Source organism: Glycine max, chromosome 19, assembly GCF_000004515.6.
Source record: "Glycine max cultivar Williams 82 chromosome 19, Glycine_max_v4.0, whole genome shotgun sequence".
Taxonomy (NCBI): Eukaryota; Viridiplantae; Streptophyta; class Magnoliopsida; order Fabales; family Fabaceae; genus Glycine; species Glycine max.
The window spans coordinates 47560256-47576554 of record NC_038255.2 but is presented as its reverse complement, the minus strand read 5'-3'; the positions used below and the strand labels follow the sequence as shown (position 1 = coordinate 47576554).

The 16299-nt window shown below is 28.9% G+C and overlaps 1 protein-coding gene across 1 annotated transcript; it reads right to left on the bottom strand.

The window, feature by feature from the left end:
- Positions 1-12612: 12612 nt before the first annotated feature.
- Positions 12613-16057, bottom strand: STS (stachyose synthase). The gene is made up of 4 exons (NM_001354873.1): positions 14244-16057; positions 13884-14061; positions 13425-13792; positions 12613-13349 (listed from the first exon to the last, which is right to left on the bottom strand). The coding sequence occupies exons 1-4, from the start codon at positions 15714-15716 to the stop codon at positions 12786-12788; spliced, it is 2583 nt and encodes an 860-aa protein (NP_001341802.1). The 5' UTR covers positions 15717-16057; the 3' UTR covers positions 12613-12785.
- Between the last annotated feature and the right edge of the window lie 242 nt (positions 16058-16299).

Sequence of the window (16299 nt, the reverse complement as noted above, 5' to 3'; positions counted from 1 at the left end):
CAGATCTTGAATTCAAGATCTTTACTTAAAATTTGATACTAAAATTATTCTAATGATTTTATTAAATTGAAAATGACATTAACAGCAGGAAGACAAAAGAAGAAAAACAATTATGTTTATAAAGAAGATATTATTATTAGGATTTTGCTAATCAGTGTCCTTAGATATTAATTAATGAATTAAAAAGAAAAATATTTATTGTATAAATTATAAGAGAGTGTAAAAAAAATCATAAATAACAAATTTTCACCTCTTAGTAAAAATATTTATATTTTAACTTCATTAGCTAATATTCTTGAAATATTAGTTAACATTTGCCTTATTATTATTAGCCTCGGTTCTACATGGAGATCAGGGTGGGGATGAGACTTTTATTCCCTGCTCCAAATCACCACTACACAAATTTATTGCCTAATTTCACCCACCATATTTAAATAACACAGTTGGGATATAACTATATAATAATATTATAACATAAGCGCTCCTTACTTTATATAAAACAAAAAATAATTAATTTTATATCGATTAAGAAAATTAATTGACATCATTTAATTTTACTAGTCTCAAGTAAAAAAATAAAATTATTTCTAAAATATTTTTAATTGTAATTTAATATCATGGATAAAAAAAGTCATTAAAAATAGATTTAAAATTAAATAAAAAATATTTTAAGAATAATAACATTAAATATAACAAAATTAGTTAAATTTAATTATATTTAAGTCCAACATATAACATCATATTTTTTCTTATATATAAGTATTTTAGAAGAAATATGCATGATTGTTACTAAGATTTGGTTGTCTAACTTTTTTAAAATGATATTAATGTCATGCTTTGATCGGAAGAAAAATCAAATACTATATGATCCAAATAAGTTAATATCTATTATTTTCTTTATTTTCGCTTTAAAAAAGTCGGGGAAAATGTAGTTTAATATTTCTTGTTAATAGAAATCAAATACCGATATAATTATCCATGTGTGAACATTTGATTGTTTTAAGAGAAATAAAATTAAAATTAACAATATACATGTCTAAGTCCATCAATATAGTATTTACACCATTTAGGTTATAGGATATATTTAAGTCCCTGTAAGCCCATCCTACCAAAGTATAAGCCTGTTTGAATGTATATATAATGGCTAGATCATAGTTTTTTATTTCTCAAGATTCACAGAATAAAATAATTCATGATGTTGTTTTTAAACTACTGTCATACTATCTCCTATGATTTTCACCCAAAAATTCATACCGCCAATGCAAAGATGTAGTCATGAGACGCTTTGGGAGAGTCAAAATCCCTGACAATTTAACGTCTTTGGCTTTAGGAGATAAGACGCTTAAAGACAGTGAAAAGGAAAGGAAAACAAGGAAGTGTGTGAAGTTTGTGGTTGCACGTAGTTCATTTTGAAATTTGAAAAGTCACAAATTTTCACATTGATTAAAACAATAACAGATAAAAATACTCTTTTTATATCAAATATAATTTTATCTAATGTAAAATGTGTTTTATACATCGATTAAATTACAACTAATGTAGAAACCTTTTAAAAAATTGCAAAATTGTAAATGGATTTTATATACATTGATATCAAATAACCAATGTAAATTCTTGACATAGAATGCCTTTTTTCGTGAAAGGCTCAAGTTTGATTTTGTTTAGCTAATACTACTATAAACTAGTCTTTTTATGGCGCCTGCCATAGCTGCCTTTTTTAAAAAAAATGATGACTTATACAAAAACTTATTTAAAGGTCTATTATATGTTGTAACATTCTATAAATGTGTCGAGTTATTTCTTAAAAAAAAATATCCACCCATGCTTGCAAGTTTTGTAGGTTAATAAGTATGGTTCTATTAAATAAAAAAGCAAATATTTAATACTCTTCACCATCGAATAAATACGAAATTAAAAAATAAACAGCTAATTAATATTAGTACATGCCTATAACAAAAAATATTATTAGTACATGCAAAATGTAAACTTGGTTACAATGTGTTATTTAGGGTTGGCTTATCTGGCTGCTTCACCCTAATAATACATATGCCTAATTGGGTGAACCTAAAATATTCCTCTATTGAGCTATAAACTCATTTTTAAAAATATTAAGATTTTAATTGGTTATGTTTAGACAAGACATTTAAATTAATTTTTAATTTTTTTATTAATCAAAAAGTTTGTTTAAAATGTTAACTTTTATTTTTTATATTTTATTTTATTTTTATCCTCAATGTATTTATCAAATTTTCTTGTTCTCCTTAAATAAATTATTATTTTATTATTTTTTGTTAATTTATATTTTTTAATAATTAATTTTATAAAAAAATTATAATTTAATAAATTAAATTATAATTTTTAGCTTTTAGCTAATTTTTTAATTTTCAACTAATTTTTTTCCGTATTTCTCCAAGATAGTCAATATTTGTCTAACTTGTATAATATTATCATATCCTTCATTAGTGTGAAAAGGTTTAAATGCAAAACATATTATTCAAGTAAAAAATCGATAAAGATTAAGATATTTTAAATGATCCACATGGGAGCTCCTTTGGAGATAGAAACACAAGCCAGGATACACGGTGTCCGGCCTTTACGGGGTGATGGACCCCTTCGTATCTAACTCCTCCATGCATGCGCGAATGTTGACCTGGTTATTATTATTTTTTTCTTTTTTAAAAGCAAAATATTTTCATAACCAAAATTTATGACATTAATCTTCCACATTCTCTTAAAAAAAACTTTCACATTTAATATTAGATGGATAATTAATCATTTAATATATATTTTTTAATTTATTAAATAAAATAATCTAATTATTTGATTACAAGTTCTATGAGATGAGTTTTAAACTCTCTGACATTTGGGTATAAAAATTATATAAATATTAAAATTTAATTTATAAAATAAATTATAATATTTTAAATTGACAAATTAAAACCTACTAAAAAATTTAATGACTTAATTAAAATAAATAAATAAATAATTTTTAAAATATATATTTAATAAACTGAAGACATTAATAAATTATTTTTATCTCATTTACTAAAATTTAATACAAAATTTATAGTATTCATTCCATTATACAATAGACTATTAGGCTATCCTTTCCAAACGTGGTTTCAGTATGCACCTTGTAAGTTATATTTTTTTTTGGAACAAATTACTTAAATTACACTTATTCTCCCTCCTTTCTACACCAACATTAGGGGAGGCCAAAAAAAGTTCCATTTGTCTTCAAGACTCTAAACGATTTTTTTATGAAGCCTCTAAATAAATATACAAATATGATATTAACTATTTTACTATCAATGGGCCTAAGACAAATGTCTAATTCATGTATTATGATGTATTGATTTTAATAGTAATATTTGTTTTACAATAATTAACTTTTTTAAGAGAATAATAAAGATGGTTGTTTTATTATGGACAACATAAAACTTTTTATTATAGTGCATACTTATTGAGTTATTTAATTAATATTTATCTTTAAGGTCCATGTTAAGTATTTAAAAGTGTAATTTTTATGACAAATAAAATATTTATTATACTTTTTCATTTTTAATACGACAAGTTTTTTTAATAAATATGTTATAGTTTTAATTGTTTAAAATTATGTCAAAAGGACTCTATAATTTCCGATTAACACAATATTTTTAATTAATAAATAATTTTTTATTACAATTAAAATTAATAATTTCTTCCGACTTTAAAATGGAAGAGTTTCATGTTAGGCTACTTTTCTCCCATCAAAAAAGGAAAACTTGTTGTCTTGTTATGAAACGACATCGTCTCCTGTATACAAATCCGACTCTGAATGGGTCCCGCGGCAGAAGAATTGACCTGTTTCAAGTCTACGCTCCATGTATAATGAGAATAGTTTGTTTAAATTTTTATATGTTAAAATAGGTATTTATTTTAATAAAATAAATGATTTTTTAAAATTATTTTTGTTTAAAAATAATTTTTATTTATTTTAAGAAATGAATCCTAACTGGTTCTTAAAAAACGTTAATCTAAAAAGTATTTTTTAAGAACTTTTTTTAAAATTTAAATAAACTCATCTAATATTTCTGTCACTTTATTTATGTCTCTTTGTGCTCGATCAATTTTATTTATTTATTTTAAATATTTGCTTATTTTCAATATTATTCGTCATATCTCTTAGATAAAGTATATATCCCAATTAAAAAGAGAATACTAGAAATAAATATAAAAAATATAAGAGTCATTTTATTGTATTCCCCTAATCCATCTTCATTTATTTATTATAGTTGCATGGAAATTTAAAAGTATTGTAAAACACTATAAACTGGTGGGTTTAAAATATATTTCCTTTCTTGTACTTAATTGTATTTCTATTTTATTGTTGTTTGTTTCAAGTATGATATACTCGATCATGAAATAAATCCCTCCTATCACTAGTTGACATTCCCAGTGGGTATCCACTAACCTCTTAAAGCATGACGAACTTATCCTTTAATAATTGAATTAAATAAAATAAAATAAGAAATGTATTTAAAAAAATATATTACTAACAATAAAATAACCAATGCAGCAAATCTTTACTACTATATTCTCTTTCAATCTGCGGGGATACATTCTATAAGATTGACGCAAATTAAGGGAGCATATACTACTGCATTTAACGTGTAATAAATCAAACTCGTGGTTGTGTGAGAAACTTCCCGTTTTGCATGGAATCTTTTGCCTTTTCTGTTTTTCTTGTGAATAATCATTAGCTCACCCAGTTGGCCTTTGAATGAATTAATATTCAAAACCTAATAATAAAGTTGAAATGAGGATGCTAGCTGCACATGGAGATGACAGCAAGAATATATATATAAAAACCATTTTTAGTTTGCCCTGTGTTTGTGTTCAAATTTCTACCTACACATACCTCAATCCATGAATACAATATTATATATATCTGTTTGTAATTGGTGACTCCTTGGTGGGAGTCAAATAGAATGAAACAAAGATCCGAACATCATATATTATTATACTCCATGCCGCAATAATCTCTTTTTCATTTCTTCGTTAAATATTTGAAATCGAATCATCACGCCCTACCACCATCCCTTTCTTCTGTATTCTTTCCGCGTGGCTTGGAAAAATCTTACTATAAACATATTAATTGGAATTGTAGCTATAGCCTATAGGATAGTCCTATCTACCCTCATATATGAACTTTCTAAGAGATATAAGATTAAGAAAATAAAATTACAAATTTAATTTATATGCTAATAAATATTAATAATTAACATTTATCATAAAAAAAGACTTACTCATGATATGTTTTTGGAATAACATGCAGTGAATCAAATTCGATTTTAAAATCACTCTATCTTTTAAGCTATTCATAGATGCTTCAGAAAATTCAAATATTTTATGTGATTTGTTTGCATTCTTTATGTATTTTGGAGGTATTCAAACACACATAATTTGATAGAAAAGAAATCTCAATAAATTCTGATCCATCAATTTTATATAGTAGATATCAATTTAAATATGAAAATACATTTCAATTATATGACAAATTTTATTAGATAATTAATAGTGTGACGTTTACACCAACCAAAATAATTAAGTTCTTTAAATGTGTTGTTAGATATTTGACTCCTAGTCATTTGTATATACTGTAAAAGACTCTATTTAGAGAAATAATATTACTCACTTTGATAATTTTTATAACTTAGAAAAATTAATCTCCAACTATGCATATAGGTACTAATTTTTATGTAAAAAAATGTTACGTCGACATTCATAATTAAATTTGATTGGTCTCTTGGGATATATTTTAATGGAATAATTTTACGCTTTCAGCTGATTTAGCTCTGAAATATAACATGGAAGGGGGAAAACCAATAAAAAGGGAATAGTTGTCAACTGAGGGTTGTCATATTCGGTATGTGATTATAATGACAACAATGGTATCCTTGGTTTTGGACCACACGATCCTCTGGAATTGGGAAATAACAGCATATTGGTGGAGCTTTTCAATTGGAAAATAATGAATGGGTTTAGGCGGAAGTCTCGAACTAATATTGAACTCGAAGAATGCTTCAAAACTATATATACTCTAATCTCTCTCTCTCTCACACACACACACATCCTGAACTAATGGATAACAATGAAATGGTATTTGTAGTTTAAAAGGAACTTTTTAAATAAATAATCAAATAATTTTATTTTAACGTTTTTATTTTAGGCCTTGATTTTAAGTCATTTTTAAGAAAGAAAAACAAGATAGCCACATACTAATTGACCAAAAAATGAAGCTACTAAGAGTGCGTTTGGATAGAAAATTTTAACTGAGGAAAATAATTTATCAAAAAATTTGAATTTCTGTAATTTAGAATTCATTGTTTAGATGTTTTTTATAAAGAATTTAAAATTTTAGAATTTTAAAACAGAATTTTAAACAATTAAAATTCTGGAATTTCAATTTCCTTCTAAAAAGTGAGAAATTGAAATTCTCTTCTTACATTCTTCTTCAAAAAACACCGTCCGAGCTCCTAAAATATCGATCGAGTGTGAACATAGAGGAGGAACACGTATAACTAGCACACCAACCATATTTTCTCTTTTTTTATTCATTTTTTTTATTCTTATAATTTTAATTTTTTTTATCCAAACACAAAATTTTGAAAATAAAAAAATTTCGATTGAAGTATTTGAAATTCTTAAAATTTAAAATTTCTTAAAATTTTAAATTTTTTCATTCAAACACACTCTAAAGTATTTGATTGAAGGTTTTTTTTTTTAAGAAAAAAGGCTACCGATTCAAATACTTTCATAGAGTAATAAAAGTAACATAAAACCTATAAGTTAGGAATTACACGATTTTTTTACCCCAAATGTGCCCCAGTTATAAAAGAATGACAACCTTTTTATCATTTCCTAATTAATATTCTCAATTTTAATAGATTATATGTGTGTACTTAGTTATTTCGTTTTTTCTTTATAAAGCATATTTTACCAAATAATAATAATACATAATTTTACCATATATATATATATATATATATATATATATATATATATATATATATATATATATATATATATATATATGCCCCAGTTAATAAATTTTTAACAATGATATCAAAATATATTTTTTATCATGTCTTATATATCGATCATTTTATATCTAACAATTAATTAATTAAATAATTTATTACATACTTCTAATCAACTATACAACTTTATCAAATTTTAAATTTTACTCCTAGCTTTTAATATTTAATAAATTTTAAATTTTTAACTTATCTTTTACTCCCTTTTGGATTCATAAAATAAAAAAGTCAGTTTGCATATTGAATTTAAATATAAGTAAATTTAATTAATTTTATTCTAGTAATGTTATTATTCTTTGTCTAATTATAATTCTATTTTTAATAATTTTTTATTTATGATAATAAATTCCAATAAAAAATATTTTATAAATAATTTTATCTTTTACTTGAAATTAAAAAAATTAAATAATATAAATTAAATTTATTAAATAATATAAAATTAATTATTTTTACCTATGAATTTAATGAAAGTAATTATTAACTAACTAACTTGTCAGAGTAACATGCCAAACCAAAACTACACACACACAAAATATGATGTATAAATCGTTACTTGATTCAATTGATTGGTTTTAGCTGTAACTGTGCATTAAATGGATCATAATCTTGTGTGGTACATAAGACCCACTTGAAATGCGATGTGGCGTTGGAAATGTTCCATATCCATGGCTTTTAGTGACAGATTAGACAATACTAACATGGGAGAGAGACATGGTGGTCACGTGACATTGTCACCCCGAGATTTATCATTTACTTATTTATGAAACAGAACACTTCTCCTTTTTAGGTAAGGAGAATGATAATGATTATTAAAAAAAATTAAAATTAATTTTTATCAGTTTTGGAAAAAAGCACTTTTTCTTTGAGCTCTGGACCTATATACCAATTCTTAACAGAATCCTGATGCTTTGAGAATCCAAATATTACCTATAGATATAATTTAATTTTAATCACAATCCAAATATTTTCTCCGGTCCCATTGCTTCTTCTTCTTTCTTTTTTATCAGTCGTTGAATTCCACACAATCACCTTTTTCTTCTAGCCTTACTAGTGTATCACGTTTGCTTCCTTTTTACAATCTAGAAGGCGTAACAAGCAACCAAAACAGCACAGAAAAAAGAAATAAAACGAAAATGTTTTACAACTTTCTCAAACTTTGACCGTAGGCTAGTTTAGATGCTGTCATTCAGGGGATAATAGGAAAAAGAATCATTTAAAATCCCCCTGTAACAAACTTTATTAATATTTTTATTTTATTTTATAAAATAGTAGGAGAGTTTGTAGAAGGATATAAAATTACTTTTAAAAAATGATAGCAACCTTTAGTTTAACGTCCATATATATATAACTTGTGTATTAATAAATGAAATTTATGTGAATTTTATTAAATGAAATTAGCATTTTCTTGCACTGTATTGGGTGTCATCAAAAACTTTGAACCCGGAGAAATTCATCAAAATTAATATCTTCTGACATTAGTTGCCTTTGCTTCCATCTTTTTGAGGCTTTAGCAAGCATGCACGTGCACTTCTAGTACCGTGGTTCTGCATATGGCCCATATGGGTAATTCACTAATTCAATTTTCGCCCATTGAATTGAACATGTAAATTTTTGGTTTGTATGTTGTATATGATAAATATTTATTTTTATATAGTCATAATTAATAATAAATAAATATTTTAAACATTAATATTGTATTTTAAAATTATAATAAGTATTTAAATTATAATATATAAGATTGAATAAGTTACACTAATCACTCTTGAAGTTTCATAAAATTATATAAATACTTTATTTTTTAAACCATTATAGTAACTTTTCTTAATTAAAGGGAATGAGAGTGTAATGTTTTAAAACATTAAGTGAGTGTTAAATTTAGTGTAACATACAAGGAAATATGTTTTCAAACATAACATAGGTTAGTGTAGGAATAAAAAAATATTATTATATGTAATTTAAGGAAATTAAGTGTATTTTGTTCTATAAGATCATTTTTAAATTAAAAGAAGTAGTTAAAAAATTAAGTATATAATTTTTTTAAAAAGAAGATAATTTGAGATAATTGAAAGAAATATTTTTTATTAATTGCATAGAAAGTATGTAAAAAGTACCTCTTAAGAAGAGAAGAGTGAATTGTCAAAAAAAAAAAAAAGAGAGAGAGAGACAAGTAAATTAGCTAGCCGGATGCCCGGATTGCTTGTGCTAAGGCATTGTTATTCCTCAAGTCTATCTATTGACTATTGAGTTATCCCAATGAATTGGACCTTTTTTTTTTTTACCACAAAGGATTGGACTTTATGTAAGTGAAAGTCCATAATTAACCTCATAATGAATTGAGTGAAGCGAAAAGAAAATATAATAATAAAATATCATTTTTATTAGGTTTAGTTATAAATTTTTACCTCTAACTTTTTAATTTTTGATAAATTTTACCCTCATTTGACACATTTTACTTCCAACTTTTTAAAAAACTTACAAATTTTAGTCTCTTTCATTTTAATATTACTCTTATTTCAATACCTACTACACTGCCATAAGATTTTAAAATTCATTACCACATGCCAATACCAAAGACTGAAATCAAGAACTGTAGACGTAGTTTAGGTCTTTCATTAGGGACATTGGGTTGATGTATAGAATAGAAAATTACACGAAACTCTCGGATTTAAAATGTAGACAAAATTTTTCTCATTCTTTCTCGTACAACTTTAAAAAAAAGTCTAAATCTAAATTTAGTCTCCTTATTTTTAAAAATCTACAATTTTAGTTTTTTAATTTAAAAATAAAAACATTTGGTCTCCTTATTTTTCAAAACTCACAATTTTAGTCTTCTTATTTTAAAACAGAGAATTTAATCCTCTTGTTTTATAAAATTTATAGCTTTGATCCTTTTATCAAATTTAAAGAGTTGATCAGTAAGAGATTAACTTGATGAAATAATGTGATCCAAATTTAATAATGTGACATAAGATTATTTGTTTAATGTATATTCATAATTAACATTAATTTCTTATCAATCAACATTTTAGTTTGATAGAAGACCAAAATTACAAATTTTATGAAATTAAAAAACTAAAATATCTTTATTTTAAAATAAGGGATCAAAATTGTGAATTTTAAAAAATATGAAAATTAAATATAGAAGACTAAAATTATGAATTTTAAAATATAGGTGACCAAAATTGTATTTAAACTTTTTAAAAAATTAGTCACTGATTTTTCATTTTTCAATATCTTTTTATGAATATTCTATAGAGAATAAGTTCCTGCAAATGCTTTTGTTTCTAGTTTCAAGGTAGCGTTTAACACGAGTCCAGCACAAATCCCCAACTTCTTTGCTATCTGAAAGTCCAGGTCCAACCAAAGATCTGGCCGTAGAGTAGACCCAACCTGAATTCGATAGGCTCAAAAGTAAACCTTCATGGGCTACCCTCCAACCCATTTTTCCCTCCCCAGGTTAGAAGGGTTGGCCACTTAATTAAATAAAATATCATACATGGATTCAAATATGAGTACTACAACCATAAATATTAAGTGTCAAAATTGATCTGACGTAATGCACTGGTTTGATGGCACACTGGGCTGGGCTCTTAAAATATAGGTCTAAATTTGTCTTAGTTTGACGGGCCATGGGAGACAGAATGATCTGAGTAAAAGTAGGCCTAAATGGAATTGGACCTATTTGGTATAATAATAATAATAATAATAATATTTGATAAATATGTTTTTTTAAATAGTTTCTAATTTTTTTAAGATTTTATTTTAAATATTTTTTTTAAAAACCTAGTTTATAACTTTTTGGTTTTTATATATTTTTTTTTATTCTTATAATATTTTTAAAATTTTCTTATTACTTTTGTTTCTTTCAATTTACATAAGGTAGAATTTTATTATTATTTTTATCTTCTTACACTGTTTATTTAAACTAGTATACTATTTATTATATTATTTTAACATTTTACTTCAAGATATTTTAATTATTACACTACTCAACATAATAAAAGTATAACATATAATTGAGTGTATGTTAATTTATATTTCAAGGTATAATACAAGATTAATGGTAAAATGAATAATACGAAAAAGAAAATATTATATGCATCAAAAAATAAAGTTAGCTTTTTAATCAAATCAGCTGGTTAGTTAAAACTGGATTAGCATTGGTGGTCTAACAGGTCCCACTTTTGCATTAATATCGTCATGAAGTTGGTGGTGGGACTTGGGGACTGGAAATCAGATAAAACCGACCACGGAAACTCATCTTTTTATAATTACAATAACTAGCAACTTTTCGTGGTTTGGGGGATGATAAGAGCTTCTGGTTGCTTCCTCTTGGCAAGATTTGAGGGAGAACTCAAGCACCGACAAAATATAATAGAACGGTTGATCCATAGAGCTATTGTACACGTTACTACATAGCTCACAGGTGTTGCTCGCTTGAAATATCAACCCAACAATTTCTCATGTCGTGAACTACAAGAAACTATAGATACTTTGAGGAAATTTCCTCAATTTTCCATTTCTAACTTGCGTGACACTTGTATCCGATAGCTCGGTGCAACACGTACTAGTACTCAGCTCGACAATTGGCAACAATAGAATGCAATTCCGATATATCCTGCTTGTACTGTCTTGTATATATCTTAATTATGGTCCTAGAAATATAATACTACTATATTGTTGTGGTTGTAACTGCCACACTAAGTTAAGTAATGCTTAGAAGACCAGAGGTTGGGAAACACTTGGATCAATCACTGTTAAATAAGGTTATAAATGAAAACAATGCCATATGAAATCACTATGTTAGTGTAAAAAAACAAATTCAGATACTGTTAATGATAATTACATTTTCAATGATAATGTTTAATAATTAATTAAATTCAATCCTAAATATACAACTTTATAATATTTTAAAAATCAATGAACTCCTTTTTTTAAAAAAAAATCAATGAACTCAAAATATGTTTTTAAAATACATTTTGTGGATTTTCTCCATTCAACATCTACATTTGATCACATACAATTACACAGTTAAATACAGCAGTAAATTGAAACAGAACTCCAACGATGGAGAACAGGGCATAGAAAAGATCCTGCAGACTGACCGAATCAAAGTTATACAGTTTTTAGGTCTGATTTTCTGTGGGTGTAATTAAATTTTTCACTCGATCAAGAGGAAAGGAACATTCACACAAAACTATTAGAGTTTTCTATCAAATAATCAACCTTAGAATCCTTTACATCACTATTGAGTGGGGATAAAGCGATTTAGAAAAAATTCAAAGAATAGCAATCTTTCTCGCGTTATTAAGTGTCTTGAAAAAGTTAAAGTAGCCACTAAGTTTGTTCAAATGTATACATAAATGGTATGAACAGGTTTTATAGTTAAAAAAATTTATTTTTTCTAATTACAGGGAGACAGCATACAGATTAAAAAGAACATACACTACAGAGTCATAAGCTACGCCATAAATTGTTTATTTTCTTGGTATGTACGCAAGAGATGTGCATAATATTAATGTAGAGAGCGAAGAGATTTCACTTCATGTTTATAATATGATATAGACAATACAAACGTTATTACATTAAAACAATCAGATTCACTTTACTAAAAGAAAACGAGCTAGTTTCCAATTTTTTAAGTGCAACCAGTTTTTGCTATAAACAACATTCAAGCCTATCAACGGTAGAACCACAGGACAAAACCTAGAAGAAAATTGCCAAATCAGAAACCCCGCCATTCTCTTCAATCCAAGCAAGGTTGAGAGTGAGTTTTCCATCAGGGAGCCACTCAAAAGCAACATCAGAACCATTCAGTTGGAACTTCTTTGGAGATTCACTTGAGTAAGCAAGGAATCTCCCATCACCCTTAACCTTAACCTTTGCACCCTTCTCAACACACTCCAATTCTTGAATTGTCCCTCCACTGTTGAACATGTTTGTGAGCCCAATTGGTGCAAATTTGATGCTGCCACCTAGCTTTTCAACTGGGACAAAGTTGTAGATCTCAAAAGTGGAAGGTTGAATAGTAAATTGGAGTGGTTCAGACTTTGGGGTCATGAAATGCAGTTCCTCAGCCTGATTGAGATACACGACATACTCCTCTGCCTTACCCATGTGAACTGCTTCTTTCTTTTGGTCCCATTCAACCTCAGTTACATGCACAGTACAAGAAATTGGCCTGTAGCATTCAGAGAAACCCTTGATCTTCTTCATCTTAGGGTCCCAACCAGCCCCTTGACAGTTGAAAGCACCAATAACTCCTCCATACTGTTACATGAACAAATTTGTTGTTAACCTAAATGGCAATTTTGTGTAAAAAATGTATGTGAGTGACATAAGTACCTTGTTGAAGTTCCAAATTTTGAGAACGGTTTTTTGGTCAAAGAGAGGGTTCTTGAAAAGGCAATCTCTTGTTGGAAGTGCAAAATGTATGCATTTGGGCACGGTACCATCAGGGAACACAAGCATCTTAATGAGATCAAAGTCATGAGAGCCCACACTGTCACTTACATAGACAGGACCGCCACAAATAGCCCTCGAACCCGCATGAAATTTGGCACACACATGATCCGATTGGAACATGTCCCAATCGGGCTGAATCATCTGCCCCATCCACAAACTGTTGTAGGCACAGTGAATCATGTGCACCCCTTGTAACCAGAACACTCCCATTGGGTCCCCATTGGGGTCTTGGAACCAAAAGTCATCCCCTGTAGCCAAATTTTGTTAATTTCTTAGTCCTTGCATCTGTGTGAATAAAACAATAAAAATGCATCTATGTGAATAGAATAATACGCTTACCAACTCTTCCCATGGGAATTTGCTTGGTTCCAAGGAAGAAAAAGTCGTTGCACTGCTGCATGCTAGCGATGATTCCACTTCCATTAAAATTCTTGACAATAGAGTTTGTCAACCCATCGTAATAAGCCTTTGCAAGCTCGACTCTGCCTCCATATTCCTCGCACACATATTCAAGACTCTGCATGTACAATCAAAGTTAAACGAGTAGTGCTTGATTACAATAGACACCAAAAAGGGTAAATTTCACACTATCATCATATCCAATATTTTTGCCATACATAGCAAGTTTATTAAAAAAGCTTACTTTATTTTAATACTAGAAATTAAACTCCAAAAAAGGAAAAATAAAATAAAACTCACATGAAAGACGTCAATTTTGACTCCGGTAACACCAGATTGGGCAAGATAAGAGTGCATGGAATCGTACAAGTCATTAGCTTGATCAGGATGAACAAGTCCTATGGAACCTTCCACTATTTTAACCACAGCAAGATCTTGCATGGTCCCATCAAGGCCAGGGGAGAGTTTGCAAGGTGTTATTTTGGAATTCAAGTGTGTGGCTCCTGGCCTCACACCACCCCACGAGCCACAAAGGGCATGCCACACATAGACATCATCCAAACCTTTGAATTCAGTCCTCAAGTCCCTTATGAAAGCCTTAATCCCACCACACTCATTTGCTTTGCAACAACACCCTCCACATAATTCTTTGTTCTCCTTTCCCTCCCCACCAAAGAGATCATCAATTTCCTTTTTCACCTTCACAATCCTCGACTCAATCTCGGTCAAACTCAAATCAGAAACCCCAGACGAAACAGCCTCATCACGCAGCTTCCCCAAACGCTCAACTTCTATCCCCTTCGCAATCAACTCCTTAACCGTCTTTGGGTTAAAAGAAGGAGCATTAGGACCCAAAAGGAGCCCCTTTTGGTAACTTCCAAACTTGTCACATTCTTCAAATCTATGAAGCCTCGCAGTCATTTGTTCCCCGCCAAGAACAAGATTCTTAGCATCCACGTTGGGGTCATCACCATCAAAATTCACACTTTGCCAGCCATCATCAATGATAACAAACCTCGGAGCCACCCCACCCTCGGCAAAATCCTTAAGCCCATGCCAAACCCCAACAGGGTTCACGGTTAAGTAGAACGCATCCCAAGTGCACCAACCGAACTTGTCAGCAATTTTTGGCACCGTTTTCTCCTCCAACAACCTGAACGAATCGAGGTGAACCCTGAGAACACTATAGGCTTCTTTCATCACGTTGTAAGGGTTCTCAGAAACGTGGACATAAGCAATTGCACCGAAACTCGATGCTTTCACTTGAGTTGAACCACTCTCAGCACAAATCATGACATGGCCATCAGAGCCAGGGTGAAGTGCGGACCTGAAAGATTTTTCAATGATGGGAATGATTACAACATAGGATTTTATTTCGGGGATTTCTATGAGGACCCACTGGGTTTCCATTTGAAGGTCTGAACCGGAATTTCCTACCCACTGGGTAGACCACCATGTTTTGAACCTGAAGATGCTAAGGAAGTTTCTGCCACTGAAACTACCTAAGGAGTTTGTTAATCTGTCGGAGGGAGAAACCTGGGAGAATCCGAAGAAGCCACCTTTGTGTGACACGGCAATGACACGTTGAAGGATGGAAGGTGGGGCGTCACGGGGTTCACAGATTGAGGAGAAGGAACTGAAAGTGACGTTATTGGGTACCTGAGAGAGTAATGGCACACCTCTCACGGTGAATTTCCCGTCACATAAATCAAAAACCTTTTCCAGTGACTTAAATCCCAAGGTGGAATTCACTGGATTGTTTGGAGGAGCCATGGAAAAATGGGCAACAAGAAGAAACAAGAACAAAAAGAAAATGATTCAAAACTATATAGACGACAAAGACAAGAAATTAGCCTTGCTTTGAAACGTGAAGAAAACTATCAGTTATAATTATGAAAGGACAGAATACAAATATGGAATATTTAACGATGTGTGTGGAAGGTTTTAAAAGAAGAGAAAAAAATACTTTTAGTTTAGCGGTTTCAATGAAAGAAGATTATAGAATGCGGGATTCAAACTGATGTGTGAGTCACGAAGAACATGAGAGTAATGAAGAATAGGGATGGTTAACGTAGTTTATGAAGGAACGCTCGGTTTAAAGGTGTACCTGAAAGACGGGGTTTATGAGAATATATATAGGCCAAAAGTGGAAATGAATTGTCAGCAAAATAAAATTTAATTAAAAATAAAAGCTAGAGATATGAGGCGGTTGTTGGCATTCGGTGACACTGGCTGAGTGATGAGTTCAATGTTTGTCTGGACTTTCTTTTCTTTTGATTTTTTTATCTCTTTTCTTTATCTCTTCTTTTTGTTTTCATTTAATCTATTTTAGTAGTATTACTAGTAATTTCTCTTT

What these genes read in the sequence shown, in the direction of transcription:
- STS (NM_001354873.1), bottom strand. Translation starts at nt 15,716, where the DNA reads ATGGCTCCTCCAAACAATCCAGTGAATTCCACCTTGGGATTTAAGTCA. An exon ending in AATTCCCATGGGAAGAGTTG is followed by an intron (nt 13,793 to 13,883) that starts GTAAGCGTATTA and finishes ATTTGGCTACAG; the next exon opens with GGGATGACTTTTGGTTCCAA. An exon ending in AAATTTGGAACTTCAACAAG is followed by an intron (nt 13,350 to 13,424) that starts GTACTTATGTCA and finishes TTCATGTAACAG; the next exon opens with TATGGAGGAGTTATTGGTGC.